We start from the raw sequence: 20,814 nt of genomic DNA on the forward strand, positions 1-20,814 counted from the left end.
TTTTTTTAAACAGATGCTTATATTTTTTCTCTAAAATTTTGCACTTTTTCTTCAATAACTCTTGAATTATACAATACTTTTTTTACAATTTGTTATAAAAATGAAGGAAAAGAAGTAAACAATATTGTGTATACATTTCATTGATATACTGTTAGCAGTTTTGGAGAAAATGTTCCTCAAAGATGAAAATTTTAAAGTTACGGGAAATGGCTTCCTAAGTTTTTCAATGCATTCCTGCCCCATATGATGGATTATCAGCATCCTCTTCTTTTTCCAGTGTTAGTTTTTTTTCACTGGTCTTTTATTCCCTTTTGCTGAATGTTGTAGGCTTTTGTCTCATCTTCCTGCACCTCTCAGTCTTTCTTCATCAATTAGGCGCATTGTGGAAATGGTGTTGTGTACTGGTTGGAAAACTAAACGTTTCAGCACATCACATTTGATAATGTTTCCTTCATTGTATGTTGCCACTGCATCATACTCTCCAAAATGCAATGTTTTTATCTGTACAAACGCTCTTCTGGGAATCCTAATCCAAATTAAATTATTTACACTTTCATTTGGATTTTGTGTTTTCCCATGTAAAAACTTTTCCAATAAACTTGGCTGTGATAAATCCCTGATTATGGGCTTAATTACATCAATTACAGCATTTGGCAAACTATTTTTGTGGGCATATTCCTTTCCTGATTGGTACTTACACCATGAGTTATCACCTGTGAGGCACAGTGCATGTTGTGGGTGCTCATTTGTTGATGCAGTATGAAAAAGTAATGCCCATACTGCTCTCCTCATATGCTCAATGCTTCTTGTATTTTGTCTAATTGCACCCATAATACCTCTGCAATCTATCAATTGCTTCATCTGTCAATCTTCCTCTTCCTCCAAGGGTCTTACCATCACTAAGCTTCTGGTATCCTAATGTCTGCTTTAGTTTGCACAAGTGAGCCCCTATGCACTTCTGCACATGTCCAATGCACTTCTGTTTTTTAATGTGAATTTCATTGCCATAAGGTTTGAGTTCCTCTACAGCTTTATATCCCTTAGAATCACCATCTCCTAGATAGTTAGTGTATCGTACATTATACCACTCCTATGATCTGGAAAAAGTTGCTTTCACTCCCCCTACTTCCACCGCTCCGCTCGTGCCGTGAAAATTTGCTTCACAACTTTCACTCTTGGTATTGCCCTTACATCTGCAATGTTTTGAGAGAATGGCAACATCAATTACTATGCAACTGTCTCCACTAGTAGCTGTCACAACCCCATTTAGAGATTTATGGCCTCTATGTTGCCATGATCAGTCTCAAGCAACAGTTAAATCTCTACAATTCCCATTATCTGTCACAGCTTCTTCAACTGCTTTCTTCACTGTTGCTTGAGCAATATCTTCAGCAGAAGATCCCACCAATTCATTATAAAATCCAAACTTGGTTGGTGGTTTTGGCAAGTTCATAATTCCACATAACATTGTCCCTGCAGCACTGCCCTTGTCAATGCAACAAGCCATACACTAGCCTAACATTTATATCATACACCTTCTTTCCAATATTACCACTATGAGGAATACTATTAGAATTAGAAAACGAAACTTCTGCAGCACATTTGTTAAACTTCAATAACATTTTACATGCCAGAGCAATGTGTGATGTTATTTTCAATTCCAGTCCTCTTTCTTTGCAAACTTGGCATAATACGTTATGTCTCAAAGTATTAGAGAGCAAGGAAATGTTAATTATTTCATTCACATCATTACTGTCACTTTCATAGTTTTCAAATGTTTCTTTGCTGTCACAAAGTTTCTTGCTGGAAGAAGTTCTATCACATTCACTTGAAGTAGTCGGTGAGGCAGTCTGAGCAGCATCTCCCTTCGAAAAAACAAAAGATTTCTTCTTCCACTCACTGTGCCTTTTCTTAAACACTCGTTTGCTGAAACGGGGCACATTGATATCCACAAACCAAATACGTAAAACAGGTACAAGCAAAATTCGTCAAATACACGAAATTGAACAGCTGAACAACACAAAGCAAACTCCACATGGTATAGCGTTTATGTTTACCGATATGAACAGTCACTTGTCACAGAGATAAAGCCATACAACGTTGGAAAAAGAAAACACTGCCTAATTCCGCAAAGATACCCTGCTTGGAGCCAGCGAGTGGCGCTGTCAGAGTTGACACACCAAGTCGCTACAACCGTTTACGCAGCGCGTCAACTTTGCAGTGATAAAAAACACATTTAGAACTCACTTAGAAGGGTGAAACTTGATTTGTTTTATTCAGAAAACTCCAAATAATTTTATAGTGAAAAAACAAATAAATGTTAATTTCGTGATTTTCATCGTTCTGGCTCCCCTTCAACATGGTGTGGAACTCAGTTTCAGTGCCATACTTCCCAAGGCATTTCGTTTTCTGCAGGTTCATTGTTTGCTGGAAATAAGAGGTTTTGACCAAAAGTGTCCCATTTCATAGCCACCTGACATATTTTAGTATTGCTGCAATGCCCTCCAAACCCTTTCGAATGTAAAACGGGGAGACTCTTGAGAAAGTTTCCTCTCATCTCTTAACTATCAAAAGTACATTCTGTCCTGTAGGATGCAGTATGTTACTAAATCCCAAACAACTTTTAACAACTCTAGAATCCGGAGAACTCTTCAGACGAGGCCTCTTGTGCGACTGGGTGTTGGTATCTCCAAGCGGCCAAATTTATACAACAGAGGTGCAACAGGTTCCCCAGAGGTTGCACGCTAATAACTTTCAGTTCAACAGCAACGCATCTCATCAGCATGCAGCACACCTTGAGATTGAGGTTTTTTTATAGAGGTTTTCACCATCCTCACAATTTGACCAATCAAGTCAAGATCTTCATTTCCTGTGACACATAACATCCCACTGCCATGCCATACAGTGGTCGCTGAAGTCTCAGTTGTCTTGTTGTATATATTCCAACTCCTGTCTTCGCCTACAATTGATTTGTTTTATTCAGAAAACTCCAAATAATTTTATAGTGAAAAAACAAATAAATGTTAATTTCGTGATTTTCATCGTTCTGGCTCCCCTTCAACATGGTGTGGAACTCAGTTTCAGTGCCATACTTCCCAAGGCATTTCGTTTTCTGCAGGTTCATTGTTTGCTGGAAATAAGAGGTTTTGACCAAAAGTGTCCCATTTCATAGCCACCTGACATATTTTAGTATTGCTGCAATGCCCTCCAAACCCTTTCGAATGTAAAACGGGGAGACTCTTGAGAAAGTTTCCTCTCATCTCTTAACTATCAAAAGTACATTCTGTCCTGTAGGATGCAGTATGTTACTAAATCCCAAACAACTTTTAACAACTCTAGAATCCGGAGAACTCTTCAGACGAGGCCTCTTGTGCGACTGGGTGTTGGTATCTCCAAGCGGCCAAATTTATACAACAGAGTTGCAACAGGTTCCCCAGAGGTTGCACGCTAATAACTTTCAGTTCAACAGCAACGCATCTCATCAGCATGCAGCACACCTTGAGATTGAGGTTTTTTTATAGAGGTTTTCACCATCCTCACAATTTGACCAATCAAGTCAAGATCTTCATTTCCTGTGACACATAACATCCCACTGCCATGCCATACAGTGGTCGCTGAAGTCTCAGTTGTCTTGTTGTATATATTCCAACTCCTGTCTTCGCCTACAATTTTTTTGCCCTCTTCGGGGCTGTTTCTGTCACTCATTATTTTGTGTCCAGGATTCCTTTACTTTGTCTACCGTCTACTATGTAATCCCCAACTTTCAGTTAAAGTTTTCATTAACTCTCAGTCGACCATCCATTCCACTCAACAGGTCCTGTAATTCTTCCACATTTTCACAAAGCAAAACAATGTCATCAGTGTATTTTATAGCTGATATCATTTTACTATTAATTTTCATTCAACTTCTGAACCTTCCTTTTATTTCCTTCATCACTTTTACAATATGCAAGTTGAAAGTATCGCAGAAAGACTGCATTTGTGCCTTATACACCTTTTAATACAAGCACTTCTCTCTTGGTTTACCACTCTTATTGCTTCCTCTTGCTTCTGATACATACTGTGAATTACCTGTCTTGTACCCATAGTGTGTACCTATTTTCCTCACAATTTCAAACATCTTGCATTGACATGTGTGAGTGCCTCTCTGGTGCCCTTATCTTTCTTAAAGCCAACATAAAGGTCATCTAAAAGAATTTTATTTTGCATTTCTTCATACACATAACTTCTCTGTAGCCACATGATTAGTGTTGCTGCCTTCGGTGCAGAAGGGCTTGATTCTGAGTACCTCCTCAAGTATTTTTCTGAGGAAGGGAGGTGTGGAGAGGGGTCCACTCAGCCTCATGAGGCGAAATGAGGAGCTGCTCGAATAAACAAGTAGCAGGACCATCTGGATTTGTCTACAGGCAATGAAGGCTGGAAGTATTAGTGACATGTTGATCACATGTTCCACAACCACAGGTCACTACTCTTCCTGGCTTGTAGATAGCAGCCAGCCAGTTGGGACAGGACGAAGGCAAAAGTTGTGAGTGGTGTTTTCTAGTCCTCTGTATATTTTTCTAGTCAGTTACTTGAATGCATTAGGTGTTAAGTGAATTGTGTAGTAGTTCTCACCTTTATCTACCCTTACTATTATCAGGATTGTTGGATGATAGCAAGGCTAATGGCACATCTCCATCTCATAGACTTTAAACAAGAGCTTAAATTACTGTTTCATTGCCACTTCCCCCACTACTTTCAGAAATTAGCAGGAATGTTATCGATCCTTCTTCTGTGCTTGATAAAAGTCTTTCAAAATTATAATCCGCTATGTAAGAATGCAGTAGATCCTGTATGTTCACAAATCAATATCCATTTCTTCTTCTATGATGTTATCAGCCAATTCATACAGTAGTTATGTCTAACAAATAGGTATTTTAATATAATAGAGGGAAACATTCCACGTGGGAAAAAAATATCTAAAAACAAAGATGATGTGACTTACCAAACGAAAGCGCTGGCACGTTGATAGACACACAAACATACACACAAAATTCAAGCTTTCGCAACAAACTGTTGCCTCATCAGGAAAGAGGGAAGGAGAGGGAAAGACGAAAGGATGTGGGTTTTAAGGGAGAGGGTAAGGAGTCATTCCAATCCCGGGAGCGGAAAGACTTACCTTAGGGGGAAAAAAGGATGGGTATACACTCGCACACACACACACACACATCCATCCACACATATACACACACAAGCAGACATCTCACCTTGTAATTTTATGGTTTTTTATGTGAATTCTTCTTTTCATTTTATGATTTTATACACCCCTAGCAACTGCTAACAAACATTATAAAACGTCTTTCTCTATAAATCATGGAAGTTTCTACAACATATCTTCTGGCAAATTTTCACGATATTCCAACTACACTTATACCCGGGCCGCTGAAACATTGCACTTGACATTTGCATATGAAATTGGCAGCGTAGGTATTTTACTAATATTGTTCAATAATTATTGTTTTGTTGCAAATTCCATTGCATTCTGTGGAAAAGTTTAAAGCTGCACATATAACTTAATTACAAAGATACAGAAATTGGCTGGCCAACGTTTACCTTCAAAGACAGAATTCTAATTACTACTAACAGACACATTTAAAAGTGAAGAAAGTATTCTCAGCTTTTGGAGCTAGTAGTTCCTTCCATGGGGCAGAAAGAAGGGTCAGCTGGGGAAGATTAAACAGGAGCAGCCCACTGTGAGAATGTGGGAAGCAGATCCTAGGGTCTGAGCAAACTGTCTTTTCCAACTTTCATCAACCTGTCTGTCCTACTGTGAGGAAGGATCTACTAGCTCCAATGGCTGAAAATAGTTTCTTTATTTTTCAATGCGTCTATCAGCAATACTCATAATTCAGCCTCCCGGAGGCAATCACAGACCAACTGTTCTGCCTCCTTGTAATTTTATGGTTTTTTTATGTGAATTCTTCTTTTCATTTTATTATTTTATACACCCCTAGCAACTGCTAACAAACATTATAAAAAGTCTTTCTCTATACATCATGGAAGTTTCTACAACATATCTTCTGGTAAATTTTCACGATATTCCAACTACACTTATACCCGGGCCGCTGAAACATTGCACTTGACGTTTGCGTATGAAATTGGCAGCGTAACAGAGTAACAACTGAAGAACGATAGGCGCTAGGCGTTCAGCGTGGGGCGCCAGCCAATCACAGCGCAGTGAGCACTGCTGTTACTCACGTGCTCTGACGTCAAAGTTCCCGCGTTGCCGGCTTTGTTTTGTGAATGTGTATACAATGTGAATTGTATGTTGTTTACCGCGTGTTTTCGTTGTACTGTGTGCTATATTGTTGTGACTTTTGTTACATTGTGAGTGTACATACTTGGAAAATGCCACCGAAAAGACTTCGTTCACCTAGTGACAATCCTTTGCGTCGAGGGGTGCCGCTAAACAGCCAGGCACTGGAGTTACTACGCAGAACTCGTGAGTTTTACGAGCAGGAGAAAAACTACGTAAGCATTCATGGACAGCCATCAATTCCTGCCGACAAAGTGGTGGAACGTACGTCGGAAACTCTTGGTATTAGTGCAAGAACCGTAGTAAGTATGGAGTATTACTACAAAACTTGGAAGATACTGAAAATAGCCGTAATGATTCCGAGCTGTCTGGATCAAATAATACATTTTTATCAACCCCGGGAAAGAAGAAAAAGCGACCTAGTCCTATCACAGATTCAGATTCTTTCCAGACTGATGCAATTCGTAGGCATGTTTATGCTTACTACAGCAGAAAAGAGTATCCGACTGTAGCTAAGTTATTAATCTCTTTAAAAGAAAGTGAGCTCTTCAGGGGTGGTAAAACATCACTAAAAATGTGCCAAAAAACATGGTTTTCCGTTACAAAATGCTAGACGGACGCAAAGTACTGTTAGAGAGGGCACATATTGTTACCGCTCGTAGCATTTTCTTGCACGAAATTGTGGGCAGAGACATTCATTCCATAATTTGGCTAGACGAAACGTGGGTTAATGCCGGGGAAGCTGTCAGTAAATGTTGGACGGATAACACACCCAGCAGTAGCGGCCATCAGCCGACGGGAAGAGGAGCTAGATTAATTGTGGTCCATGCAGGCTCCTCCAGGGGTTTTGTCCCTGACGCACTTTTAGTTTTTAGATCAAAAAAGACTGGTGATTACCATGAAGATATGGATCACACACGATTTGTTGAGTGGTTCAGGAGCCTTTTAAAACAATTTCCTGTCCCTACAACAATTGTAATGGACAATGCTCCATATCATTCGGTGATACAGAACAAAGCCCCAACCACAAATGATCGGAAAGAAGTTATGGTGCATTGGTTACAGGCTCGAAATATTGCAGCGGATATGAGTATGACAAAGGTCCTGTTATATTCTCTTGTTAAAGAAAATAAGCCTACGACACCTACATATGTAGTAGACGAAATTGCCAAGGAGCAGGGTCATACTGTAATAAGGCTGCCACCATATCACTACCATTTCAACCCTATTGAGTTAATATGGAGTGATGTAAAAATGTATGTAAGGAACAACAAGTCCTTTACAATAACAGAGGTGGAAAAGCTGTTGCGTGAAGCTCTTGTGACTGTGGATGCAGCCTCATGGAGAAAAAAAGTAGAGTACGTCGAGAAGCTTATACAAGCAGCACAGACAATAGAAGGCATTATCAGTGGCCATGAACAATTAATGATTTGCCTTGCTGATGACGACGGTTTTGGCGATGAATCGGACAACAGTGACGATGGCGAGCTGGATGGAATTGCGCCATTATTGCTGTAAATTGGTGAGTGAAAAATTACTTATATTGGTTATTTATTGCTATCTCGGTTATTATTTATTTTGTAAACTACGTACATTATTGATTTTAAAGTACCAGTCATCAGATGCTTGTTTTTTTGTATTTCTTTGCTCCATTATCGAAAGGGTGCGCATTGTTATGCTTTTACATGCATTATTATACGGTTGCTTACTTCCTGTCATTGTAGTACAATTAAAAATGAGTTTTTATATACACTGCAATTGCTCAATCGCTTGCATTTACGAGACGGGACGGAAAACTGTATCGTCTGCTGTGTGTATAGGGGCTGCTGTTGCAACATCGCTATTACAGTACAGCCAACCTAACTAGACAAAAAGCGAACTGTCAAGTGCAATGTTTCGCCGGCGGGGGTATACAAAACTCACCTTTTATGAGCTTCTGTGTGACTCCAAAAGCTTTCTTCAACAGAGAAGGTTGTTCAAGATCAGGGCAGCTGTCGCCCAGCTGCCTGAAGCACTGTGCGAGTGCTGAACCTCCTAGGCGATTCCACCCGCCCGACAGATCGATGTGGAACAGCAGTCCCGAACGACCCACAGATGGGCTCTTCAGGTCGGGAGTCACAACTTGCCTCACGTCCGGACACGGTGCATATGCTGAGACTACCAGAGTGCCTACAAAATGAACAGAAGTGAATAAGTACAAGGAAGAAAAAAGTGTGGATACATTGGGAGTCAGGGGGTGAGTGAGAGGAACACAATAACCCAGTATAACAAAGGAAAAAAATGTTGCAGACGTGGTATGCATTTCCTATACAATGGTGTAAAGATATTACTGCTGCAGCATTGCCAGGGGCTATTCCTCGGTGGAAGGGTGCATGCGGTGTAATGGGGCCAACTGAGCAGCTACTTGGCTCCAGGGTCTGTGAAACCAACAACGAGCTGCAGAGGGGTTTGCTGATCCTATGGCCCCTCTGCACTGCAGTCAGATGACGACAATGTGGTGGTCCGTCGGTGTGTATGTGTGTGTGTGTGTGTGTGTGTGTGTGTGTGTGTGTGTGTGTGGGGGGGGGGGGGGGAGCGATTGCACTCACTTGACAAAAAAAATTTAAGCACCCATAAAAAGCCAAGGAAGTGAAATGATATTTCAAATGCTAAAAGGTTTTGTGGTTTTCATTTCAGTAATAACAAAATCAGATCCACAGAGAAACAAAATTGGCACCACAAGCACACTGGTTGTTCCCTGTCAGTATCGTGTTGCACCCTGTCATCCCTGGAACTATGCACTAATCAGTTGGAAATGGTGCTGATCATGCTGTACAGTCAATGTATCCTCTCTTCAGGTAAACTGACCCCTGAATCTCGAGAATTGGACGAGGCTGACATCTGAGCAGGTCTCACACAAGTTCTATTGGAGACAGACCAGTGGCTCCGGCTGGCTGAGGGAGTTTCTCTACATCATGCTGACAGTACACTGAGACACATGCTGAATCAGGATGAAGTTGGTGCTGTCAAAAGCTGGTGTCAGGGTGTAGTCTTATGAGAGGCAACATCGGAAAACATATGTGTCATGCCACTGTGAAAATATAGCACAAAGGATAGCTGCTACTCACCATATGGCCAAGATGCTGAGTCACAGAAAGACACAACAAAAAGACTGTCAGAAAGCCAACTTTCTCACAGTCTTATTGCTGTGCCTTTCTGCAACTCAGCAGCTCTGCTTTATGGTGAGTAGCAACTATCCTTTTTGTTATATTGTTACACACCACTGTGCTGTAAGAGTTCCCTGAATCACTACCAGAGGTAACTTGAAGCCATGCACAGCAGTGCCCTAAAATGAAACAGCAGTGTGTCTCTCCAAAACACTGTCAGAACACATCCTCTTCCCTCCGTGCTGCCAATCTCACAGACCAGTGAATTGCAGAGTCGACAGTCAATGCTGAAAGTGGTGCACTGTTACTCATCAGCAGTCATCAGCGTGGTATTGTCAACAGCAGCCTACTGATGGGACAAAGGTTCTGTAGCTTTTGCTTGTCTCTTACACACACTGAGTTATGATGTGTGGTGTTGTTGTGACTTCATCACTTTTGCCCGGATTGCAGGTGCATATGTGAAGGGCCAACAATAAGTTGCCTCTGCAGTAAAGCATTCCTCCCTCGGTGTGATCAGACTTGGTCAACCAGAACCTTGCCGATGCATGTGATTTCCTTCATGTTTTCATTCAGTCCAACACTAGCCCACAGCCACAGCTGAACACCCCTCGTGCCTGGATATCACACTGTATGACCAACTGACCACATGCGGATCCAACTCTAGCATCATTCTCTCATGTGAGAAACTGCCATTTTATGTAGTCTTCATGAATGTCCATTATATAACTTGTCACTCATCACAATGTGGTCATGCGGTGATGGCACTAATGACCTGTGGTTGTTATTTTAAGTGTCACAGCTCCCTGCAACTCATTTACATATCTAGTCACGTCATATACAACTACAAAACTGCACATACATCAGATCATTTCTTATATGTGCTTAACTTTTTTTCAGCAGCATATGCACAGTCTCTCCCAGGTTTTCTCGGCAAGATCGATTAATAGTGTACTTCCTAGTGTTCAACTGAGTTGTTGTTCCCCTTTTATGCACTTACAGCAGCTGAAGGTGATGACTACGTTGTTCATTGAAATACTGTGGATAAAATGCAAACAATATTCTGCCTAAACTCCAAGGAATACACCATTAGTCCACCAGTCTCCCGTGAAATCAAACGAACCCAGGGCACCTCGGTTGGTAGTTGAGTGCCTCCTGACAAATGCTGGGTCAGTTCTTACCACCCAGTAGGCAGTCAAAGGATGGTACTTGTGGTTTTATACACATTTCAGAGATTCCTGCATTTAGAGAGGTGGCAGCACAAAACCAAATGAGCAACTGAAAAATATGCAACGTAATGGGTAATGCCCCATGGTTTTGGGTCACTGCAGGTTTGCAGCCTCCTAATAACCAGCAAGGAGCAACATTATGTTACACACTTTATTGAAAAACACGGAGGAAACCCTGATGAAGCTGACGGAAAGAGTGCCTCAGATATGCAGAGCAGGGATTAAAGCCAAAGGAGGCTACTTTGAGGAGAGTAAAAGTTGTAAATAACCCAATGAAATTAGAGAAGTAAATTCTCATTACTGGAATGGTGTGTATTCTGAACAGCAAAAAGTATTCTGTGTGAATTGTACCTAAATATTTAGTGCAGTCTTCAGATGAGTGTGATATAATGGTCAAAATGCAGTTTCTGTATTATCTTTGGAAGTTAATTTAAAGTGAGAGCTCATATTTACCCAAAAGGCAAGAGCTGTGGCTACTTACAAGTTACACAAAAGACAAAGTAGGGATTTACATATATTTAGTGGATTTATTCAGAAGTCTGACACTTGGTGCATAAGACTCTTCTCTGGGGATACCAGATGACAAAGACGCAATGATGCACAACTGGGGGTGGGGCAAGTAGGAAATTTGAGGATCCATGAACAGAGAGTATTTAAGAAACACTGGTGAGAAAATAGGAAGCGAGTATTACTTCTACACAAGTCTCTAACAAAACAGTTGCGATTTTACAGATACATTGAAGTACTGACATCCACAGATAATGAATTAATTAAAATATTTTAGAAGTTAATATTCACATAAGAAAAGGCTGAACTCACGCACCTGGTGCCTTGACAGTGGAGCCGGAGACCCTGGCGGCCATGCTAAGGGAGTCTTTGCCGCCATCGACGGCAACGCCGAGCTCCGCCATCACACGGCACATGGCAACACACGCGTCGTGCAGTGCTGCACCCTCTCCGGGCAGCTTTGCGGCCCACATCCAGTTCCCACTGCACTTCACGTCCTGGCAGACACACACACTGAGGGAGAAATGACATTAAACTGCCCTCATTAGGGTTTCTTTTCAAAGTGTTGGAGCCTTCAATGACCTTATGGCATAACTCATTTAATGTGGACACAAAGAACTGGACGACGTACGTAAAACAAACCTTATTCCTTTTCCTATTTCTATACAAAAGGCTCATCTCTGTACAACTGTACTGAGAAAAATATTAATGTAAGCAAAAATTAAATGTATCAGTCATTCTACAATATACTTTTAGACTATAATGCAAGTCAATGGAAAACTGTATGCCCAAGCTGTGTGATGGAAAATGCTAACCTCCTTTCGTCCTGTTCGGCTAAACATCTCCTTTATTATGGGAGGATACTGACTCAGTACAGGCAAATAGGAACACACATAGAATGTGATACTGTATATGTTGGTGGTGTGTGCTAGTCCTGAGATCATCTGGAATACTGTGTGTGTGTGTGTGTGTGTGTGTGTGTGTGTGTGTGTACATGCTAGTTAGCTCTTCAGGAACACATTTCCCAAAACATTACCATTGTTTCCAATTGTTATGTGCTGAAAACAACTCACTACCTCAACTATTAGTGCATTACTAATTCCAATGCTCATACGTAACTAAAGTTGTTGAGGATTTATGTAAGTTTCTTGGACTTTCCTCCTACATATTTTACATTCTTTGGCTAGCATTTGCATGTTATTAAAATTTGTATTTGACAAGGGTCTGCCTGGTGTTCCCTTACAGCAGGCTTTACACTTTGTTTTAAACATCTGTGGCACTTGTGCTCTTTTATGCATTCCTTTACTGAACAAGCACACTGCACCCACCTCGTGAACACATTCCTCGAACAGGCTGTAATCGACCAAATGGAATGGCCTCCAATGTCAAATGATGAGAACTTCACTGATCTGCCTGGGACCAGTTCAACTCACAATATGTTGTTGCAGGAACTTCCTACTCAGACTGGATGAACTTAGGTGGGCAACTGCAGTAGAGGATTCCAGGCATGTTACAATGCATGGGGTGGAGCAACACAGTAGTTGATGATATTCGTAAGCAAATTTTTATTTCAAAGATGTATACTTTCAAATAGATGACCTTTATTTTGTCATCATATGCTTTCATTTCACATTAAAGTTATATTTCATAGGGCCTGTTCTTTCATTTCTTGCTCACCATGGACCGAAGCTCATAGATATTCAAGTGATACAAATTCATTTTTGGGCAACTTATATGAGGTGTGATACAAGTATTTTGGAATCCTTTGCGGCAAAATTTATTGCAAAGGGATCGCAAGTCGTTCAGCCTGAACAACCGTCATATAAACCTAAACACGACTGGTCACTTCAGGTGAGAATTACAGCCCTTATCTGTTTAGGTGGACACTCTAGACTGCCACTGAGTCAGCAGTTGAAATTGGAGCTTCACAGTCACATCTAGCAATAACGGCATAAATAGTGAGCTGTATGGAGAAACTGCCAGTGAAGCAAGTCCATTTCACCTTCTCTGGCAGTTCTTAGAAGCAACCCAATATGAATGCAGAAACGAGCCAATAGACATTGTTCTAGAAGAAAAATATTCTGCAGTTGGTCCTACAACAGCTGTCAGAGAAGTCTCTTCGACACGTTGAGTAAGTCCCCGGGGCGTACACACTGAGTGCTCGAAGGTCTCTTCCCATTCCTTGTTGCCATTTTGCTAAGGGATGCCATAAACTGCCGTAGTTTTGAACTACTGACAGGTAACAGAGTCTTCCACTTCTGCAACTGAAGGATTTCCTCCAGTAGAGGTGTCAGTTTCAGGCAGCACTCGAGAAGATGGCCAGATGCCAACACTGCCACTTGTAGCCATTTGACCCAGCAGGTTGTAACCAAGCCTTCTCTGCAGGGGGACCAGCATCAATGTAGAAGAGGTACTTTCAACATCGCAGACACATTCTCAAGAGTCTGCCCAAATAACCTCTTGTGACAGCTTCCATTTGTTAGACATCAGTCAAAATAATTTCTGATTGTGTACAAATTACAGCCAATGTGAAACCCAAAGGAGCATTATACAGGATAATTCTGTGATGGTGTTACAAATTTTCAGGTAAAATGGAGAAGGGTAAATGTATCAATTTGAAGTATGGGTCTCTGATTTGGAAATGACAAAGGTTAAAAGAAAAAATTGATCTGTTATCTCTGACAGTGGTATATGTGTACCAGTATTATTGTTGCTAAGATTGTAGGATAGGCAAATCTCAAGAGATGGTGGTCTAGAGCAAAACAAGAAAAAGCTCCAGTAAGTATGGGCTCTAAAATGCATACCTTAAGAACTATGGGCACTTGTTCAGTGGAAGAGATGTGTTACACAACTGTGCCTAGTCTTTATGGTATGCATTGCGGCGTCCATGTGTACTATACTTTTCTTCTTACTTTGGTCCATACTACCGGCTCTAGAAGTTCCTTCCTATAATCTTAGCAACAACAGTACTGGCACATGTATTCCACAGTCAGAGGTATCAGAACAATTTTCACTTATAACTTTCGGCTCTGTCATTTCCTGACTGGGGTCCTTTTCCTCAAATTGATAATTTGTTCTTCTCCGTCATTCATGGAAGTCTGTATCATCATGAATAGTACAGTATAAAATGTTATATGACTTATTTACTGTATGCTTCATACACAGCTACATCCAACAATGGAAAGTCCAGGCTGGAATATCAACAAATATGAAAGGCTTCGATTGTCTATTATCGTGCCCTGAAAAGACGGATGTCCTATCCAAGGCACTTCTCAAACCTCCTGAAGTGGTGTTCTGTCGCCCACCAAACCTCCACAACATTCTAATCCACCCCTATGCTGCTCCCAATCACAACCCCTTGCCAAAGGGATCATCTCCTTGTGTGGGGCCCTGGTGCAAGACCTGCCCAATCCATGCACCCAGCACTTCCATGTCATGTACCAGCTCTGCTGCAGTCATTTCACAGCTTTTTATATTGGTATGACTATCAACCAACTGTCCACCAAGATGAACAGCCACCACCAAATGGCAGCCAAGAGGCAACTGGACCACCATGCAGCAAAGCATAACAACACTGAACATAACATGCTGGATTTCAATAGCTGCTTCACAACCCACGCCATCTGCATTCTCCCCTCCACCACCAGCTTTTCTGGAATGCACAGGTGGGAGTTATCCTTACAACACATTCCCCATTCTCGAAATTATCCCAGCAACAACCCACTGTCCCCACACCCTCTCTCCTCCCGATTCACATCCCCTAACCCTCATCAGGTGCCACTCTCTGTCAATACACCCTCAAGTCTTTTCCCCTCTCTGCTCCTCTCCTTTTTCGATCCCTCCCCCCTCCTATCCCACAGCCTCCCCACACTTCACCTAACAGCCTTGTCTTTCTGTCTTCTAGTCCATGCATGCTCCACCAAACAGTGTTCCCCCCCAATCCCCGCCACTGGCACGCTGATATACCTCCTCATTCCCTGCCCCACTCCAGATGGCTGCTTTCATTTAACCCAACAATTGCAGTCTGGCTAAAGTGGCCGGAGATACCAATCATTAGTGCGAGATGTGCTGTCTTATGAGAATGTGAGTGTATTTTCTTTTCTTTTCTTTTCTTTTCTTTTCTGACAAAGGTTTTGGCTGGAAGCACAGTGTGTAATAGTCTTTTTGTTGTGCTTGTCTGCAACTCGACACATTATCTTTATAGTGAGTAACAATCTAGCCTTTTCATCATTGTTCATACTCAGCTAAACTACTCATCTGTTGCACTATAGGCTAGACATGTCTCTTTCCTCAAATACACAGTTACAGTTTTTCTTCAGAAAAAATATTTTCATAGAATGAAGGCAGATATTCCAGACCAACTTTCTATGGTGATGAGCGAATGTAAAAAATTTATTTGCTCGTGTGCAGTTAAATGTCATGGTGTGGTTGGTGCCAAAGACTTCCCACCACCCATACAAATATGGCATCACCTATAAAACACAGATAAATAGCAACATTAGTCAAGCACAGTGATGTTTTACCTGTATGTCAGATATTCTTGCAAAAACAAGATTTGTTAGACATTCTGCAACTGTCATCCTTGCTCCAGCTGCTGCATTGACAAGTCCTTTAATTGGTTGTTCACCGATTGCTGTAGCCACGCCTTCCTGAAAAGATAGAGGGAGAGCCAAGAGTTTTAACATTAAATTATTTAGGATCAATTTTCATAAAATAAAAGCCTTTATTTTCAAATTTATGAGGAACATGAAGAATTCAATGACAGAAAATAAATAAAGACAACTAAAGCAGAAGCAAACAGAAATAAAAAGATGGATAAAACTGCGCTAACGTCTATGTAGATCACATATACAATATATAATCAGGGACAGGAGAACACAAACATATAAAGGTTAAGGAAATCTGCAAGCTTTTGGAGCCAGTGGCTCCTTCTTCTGGCAGAGCAGGTGAAGGGGAAGGAAAAGAGATGATGAAAAATGACTGATGAGGTTTAGGAAATGGAGAATTTGGAAAAGTCACCCAGAATCTGGGTCAGGAGATACTTATCCAACAGGATGGGAAGGAGAGACTGAAGGCCAACAAACCCACATAACTGAATATTATAAAAATGCAGACAATGGAAACTCTCAGGTAGGAATATCAACAATGTAGGAAAAGACAGGTTGCTACCTACCATAATGAAGACATGTTAAGTTTGTCCGAGCTGCTAGTTACGTGTGCCTGAGGCATGCTTGCTTGAGTTTATGAATGGCATGTGTTTCTCTTTTGCTGATGAAAGCTGTGGTAGAAAGCTTTCCGTAAATGTATTTGTATTGCGCCTGTTTGCAACTCACGTGTCTTCTTTATGGTAAGCAGCAATTTATCTTTTTCTACTTTGTTATTATAAAAACGCATATCATAATTATTGAACTGCACACTACTGTAAGAATTGTTGTAAGCTTAGATGACCAACTACTGAAGTAAACAAAACAAAACATTATTTATGAAAACACTAAACAAAAAATTACTTTCTACCACTATGAAACTACTGTTGACGCCTTAAGCCAGTGGTTCCCAAACTGTTTGCCAAGGCTATGCTGCAAGGCACTGGAAAAGTACTCCAATGTTGTGACACATTCTGCGGCAATAATGAATAGCAAGATTATCACACTTCCAAATGTGCAAAAATTAATGTAAGCTAGAAATGTAGGTAGCTGCACCCAGTTTGATTCTGGGATTTGAGAAGTTTTGGAGAGCACGCAAACTCTTCCAGCCCATTAATTATTAAATTCAATAGATTATTTATGAATTTAAAACACACGTTTAATTTTTTTTATTGGTCTGGCCTACTGAAGACCACAAGAAGTAAATAATGCTCCATTTCCTTTCTTTCCAGATCCCTTCCCTGTGCTGTTCTCTTCTTTCTTTTGTCCATATTGCGCCTGTCTTTTTCTTTGTTTTCTCCTGGAAGCCACCAACACTTATTACTTTTGCTCTGAACTTTGTGCTTTCTCCTATTTCTTTCACTGTTATTTCCATTTTCCTCGCATCTGCTTTACCTTCTCTGATCCACGTCATTGATGTTTCTGGGTTTTCAGCCCTCCTTCGCAACTGTCATATATGCTACATAGACCTGCTTTTGAAGCTGTCACTTGTAGGAGATTTATCTGCATTAAACTAACTGAATGGCATCAACTGTTCACTTCAACTCTGAGGGCCACGGTAATACCCCGACGTACTGATGCAACAGGGAACAAAAGTAGTTTGGGAACCACAGCCATAGCCAATTACCTCTCATCGGATACAGTGGCATAGCTTCCTTACCACTCCGAAGATAGAAAGGGCGGTGACAGCAACATCAGCGGCTGGCGTGTGCAGCGGGCCAACGCACTGCTGGCGTGCGATCAGCCCTGTGACGCAGCGGTCCACCTTGTTGGTGAGGTATCGCTTGCTGGCCACTGCAGGCAGCCTCAGCACACGCTCGAGTGCCATCAGCACCGACAGGCTGGCAGGCAGCGACAGACTCTTGGGGATGCCCGGCTGCCGCTGTAGGTGGAACACCTGGCGAACGGGATAGGGTATATAGACTGCACGCTAAAATACGATTTATGGTAAATCTGAAATGGAACACAAGATCAGTTATTTTGATTTGACTATTTCAAAAGTTGACAAACTTTCATTTGTGATTTATAGAAAAATGACATCCACAAGCATTATCATAAATGCACATTCTCATCACCCAACCCAAGATAAGCACAGCTTTTTGTATACAAAGTGCTGATGGTTGGCATTATTGCAGCTGACTGCAGCCATGTCGAAGAGATCGCAGAGTTAGGTGACCTCTTTGACATGTGATCAGAGGAGTGAAGAGTAACAGACAGGCAATGAACAGAGGTGGACATTCCGTCTGGCGGACAGAATTGGGTTTACAGGTCGCTATACGGAAATGGTGCCGAGGGCAGTCTGTTAGCTCTCGGGGAACGACACATGATTTCTACACAGTCAGACATTACCATGTTCAGCTGGACTGTGATAACAGGCTCCTGGTTAATATATTGTCATGTAGAAGAAGGTGTAATTAGATTAATGATGAACACTAACTTCACTTAACGAAGGTTTATTCAGCACATGCACATACAAGAGCGCTGAGTGAACCGCCTCCAGCCAGAACACATACAGCTACAGAACATTTCAGTGCAATGATTCTTGACATTTGTGGATACTTCTAGAATGCACTCGAACTGAATATAGAAATTAGAATTGTACAGTCCAGGTGAGTTTTGAACTCACGACCCTCCATGCAACAGTTTAGTATCATAACCAATACACCACGGAGCTACTCAGCTTCTTCTGCGACAATATGTTGGCACTGTGGTGAAATTCGAGTGCTGCCTGAGTGGGAGAAGTTATCGCCAGATACATATTACGATGTACATCTGAGTGTGCCTGTGCACATGTGCCCACTAGGAAACTACAGCAACACTTGCTGCTGCCCCAGCACAGCACTGCTTGTCAAATGTCTGCAGGCCATCCACTGGCATGCAGTCATCAAGCCTGGTTCTTAAAGTGGTGTGCCAAAAAGTTTTTGTCACACAAATACACTTGGGAAGTAAGTGGGACAAATATGTGGCAGGGGATGGACTGAGGATGGTATTGTGTATCAAAACCAACCAATAGCCAGTAAGCAAAATGAACAAAAGTGCAACTATACACTAAAACAATGGAAAATCCATATGACTCTGTAGACTTTCCTGGCATATTGACAGACCAAACTCTTGTCGGATCTTCAGCTGGATCAAACTGTCATCCACCCTCAATCTTTCCATGGTCCACATGGCCACCATCATCAGCTGAGAAAAGTTAAGCTGCTCTCATCAACAACTGTTTCAAACCGTGAATGACAGAACCTTTATACCCAGCGAAAATACAAAAGCACAAGTGCTGAGGTAATACACAAGTGCTCAATTGTTGCCGCTCCCCCTGGTGTAAGAAGAGTTGCTGCGCCTCCAATAGTGAATACTTACGTAAAATGATATATTGTTAAAAATTAAAACCCTTAGCTGGCCAATGCAGATGCAAATTGTTTCTTCATACCATATGAAACAGGATTCCAAGTTTTAATTAGTGGGTATCCATCATCACGGTTAATAATACTAGCTGCTGTCTGATTTCGACAGATTCTTTTAAAACACAATCCCAATAGTGAGAGGCATTTGTAACAACTTGTGTGATCAGCACATCTGTCATTGATGGTAGGAATAGTATGGCCAGTATAATTTTACTGCACTCACATGGTATTTTGTAAACACCAGGCTTCCTCAAACCTAAATCATTCTTAATAGAGCCAAGAAGTGCTCTAATCTTAGCTGGCAGATGTGATACATCTGATTTCACATCTCTTCAAAACCCTCCCTGTCTTGGCAGACACATTCCCAGCATACAGAAGGAAAGCCACAGAACTAAAAATGTCTTAAGCTGGTTTAGATAGTGGTCCAAACTCAAATACATGTCAAATCTCTCTGCCCGTATAGCCGTTAAGATTAAGCACATCCTTAGGATGTTGCAGCTCTTGTGATACATTCTCAGCATCCGAGATAGCATGTGCTCTTTTGACCAAGATCTGTAGGACTCTAGTACGTTGAAATGGTGGATGACAGCTGGTAGCATGTAAATACCTATCAGTATGTGTCGGTTTCCTATTAACTTTGTATCCAAGAGTTCTGTCATCTTTTTTATAAACCAGTACATCCAAAGAGGGTAACTTCCCCTTCTTTTCAATCTCCAGTGTGAACCTGATGTTAGGATGAATACAATTAAAATGGTTCAATAATCGGTACAAAGAATCTATTCCATGGGGCCAAACAAGAAACATACCGTCAACAAACCTCAAAAAACAAGTAGGCTTCAAAAAAGATGTTTCAGGGCCATATCCTCAAAGTCCTCCATAAAAAGATTAACGACTATGAGGGATAAAGGACTTCCCATACCCACACCATCAGTCTGTTCAAAATATTTGTCATTGAATAAAAAATAGGTGTACATCAATATGTGGCAGCAGAGCTTTATCATTTCCAAATCTAGTTTTTCATTACTTAAAATCAATGGCTCTTCAAGTGGAATCCGAGTAAAAACAGACACCACGTCAAAAGTGACAAGTAAATCAGAAGGACTGAGACGAAGTGATTTTAAGCGCTTAATAAAATCCACGGAACTGGTAATATGATGACCACATTTACACACATGAGGGCTGACGACAGACGGTAAACATTTTGCAAGTTTTAATCTCCAAGGCCAATTATGTGAATAAGATGTAAGACTTTCTTAAGGACCCATCGCATTATATATTATGGAAGGATTCCACAGATCACATGAAATGGACAATAACTTCACTTCTGAAGAAGAGCACATTATCTGAGGCCACTATTAAAAAACTTAATCCTGGTGTGGCCATTCCACCTACAGCGGATTATACGGATTGCCAAAGGTACATAAAGGTGGGGTCCTGTCGCGCCCAATTATTAGTAATTTGGGTGCGCCGATTTACAATTTGGGAAAATATTTAGCATCTGCCGTCAGCCTTCACATGGGTAAATGTGAACACCACATTTCCAATTCCATGGATTTTATTCTGCATTTGGAGCTGCTTTGTCTTGGTCCCTCT

At 41.3% G+C, this 20,814-nt stretch overlaps 1 protein-coding gene across 2 annotated transcripts in view; it reads right to left on the reverse strand.

The window, feature by feature from the left end:
- LOC126198502 (phosphoribosylformylglycinamidine synthase) overlaps window positions 1-20,814 on the reverse strand; it is a 214,493-nt gene that overhangs the window by 59,718 nt on the left and 133,961 nt on the right. For both annotated transcript variants that reach the window (XM_049934881.1, XM_049934882.1), the window contains 4 exons: window positions 17,478-17,714; window positions 15,698-15,823; window positions 11,491-11,671; window positions 8,219-8,464 (listed from right to left, as the gene is read on the reverse strand). In XM_049934881.1, coding sequence (XP_049790838.1) covers window positions 8,219-8,464; window positions 11,491-11,671; window positions 15,698-15,823; window positions 17,478-17,714 — 790 coding nt within the window. The remainder of the gene's footprint in view (window positions 1-8,218; window positions 8,465-11,490; window positions 11,672-15,697; window positions 15,824-17,477; window positions 17,715-20,814) is intronic.

The sequence above is a fragment of the Schistocerca nitens genome, chromosome 8 (assembly GCF_023898315.1).
Source record: "Schistocerca nitens isolate TAMUIC-IGC-003100 chromosome 8, iqSchNite1.1, whole genome shotgun sequence".
In the NCBI taxonomy this organism is placed as follows: Eukaryota; Metazoa; Arthropoda; class Insecta; order Orthoptera; family Acrididae; genus Schistocerca; species Schistocerca nitens.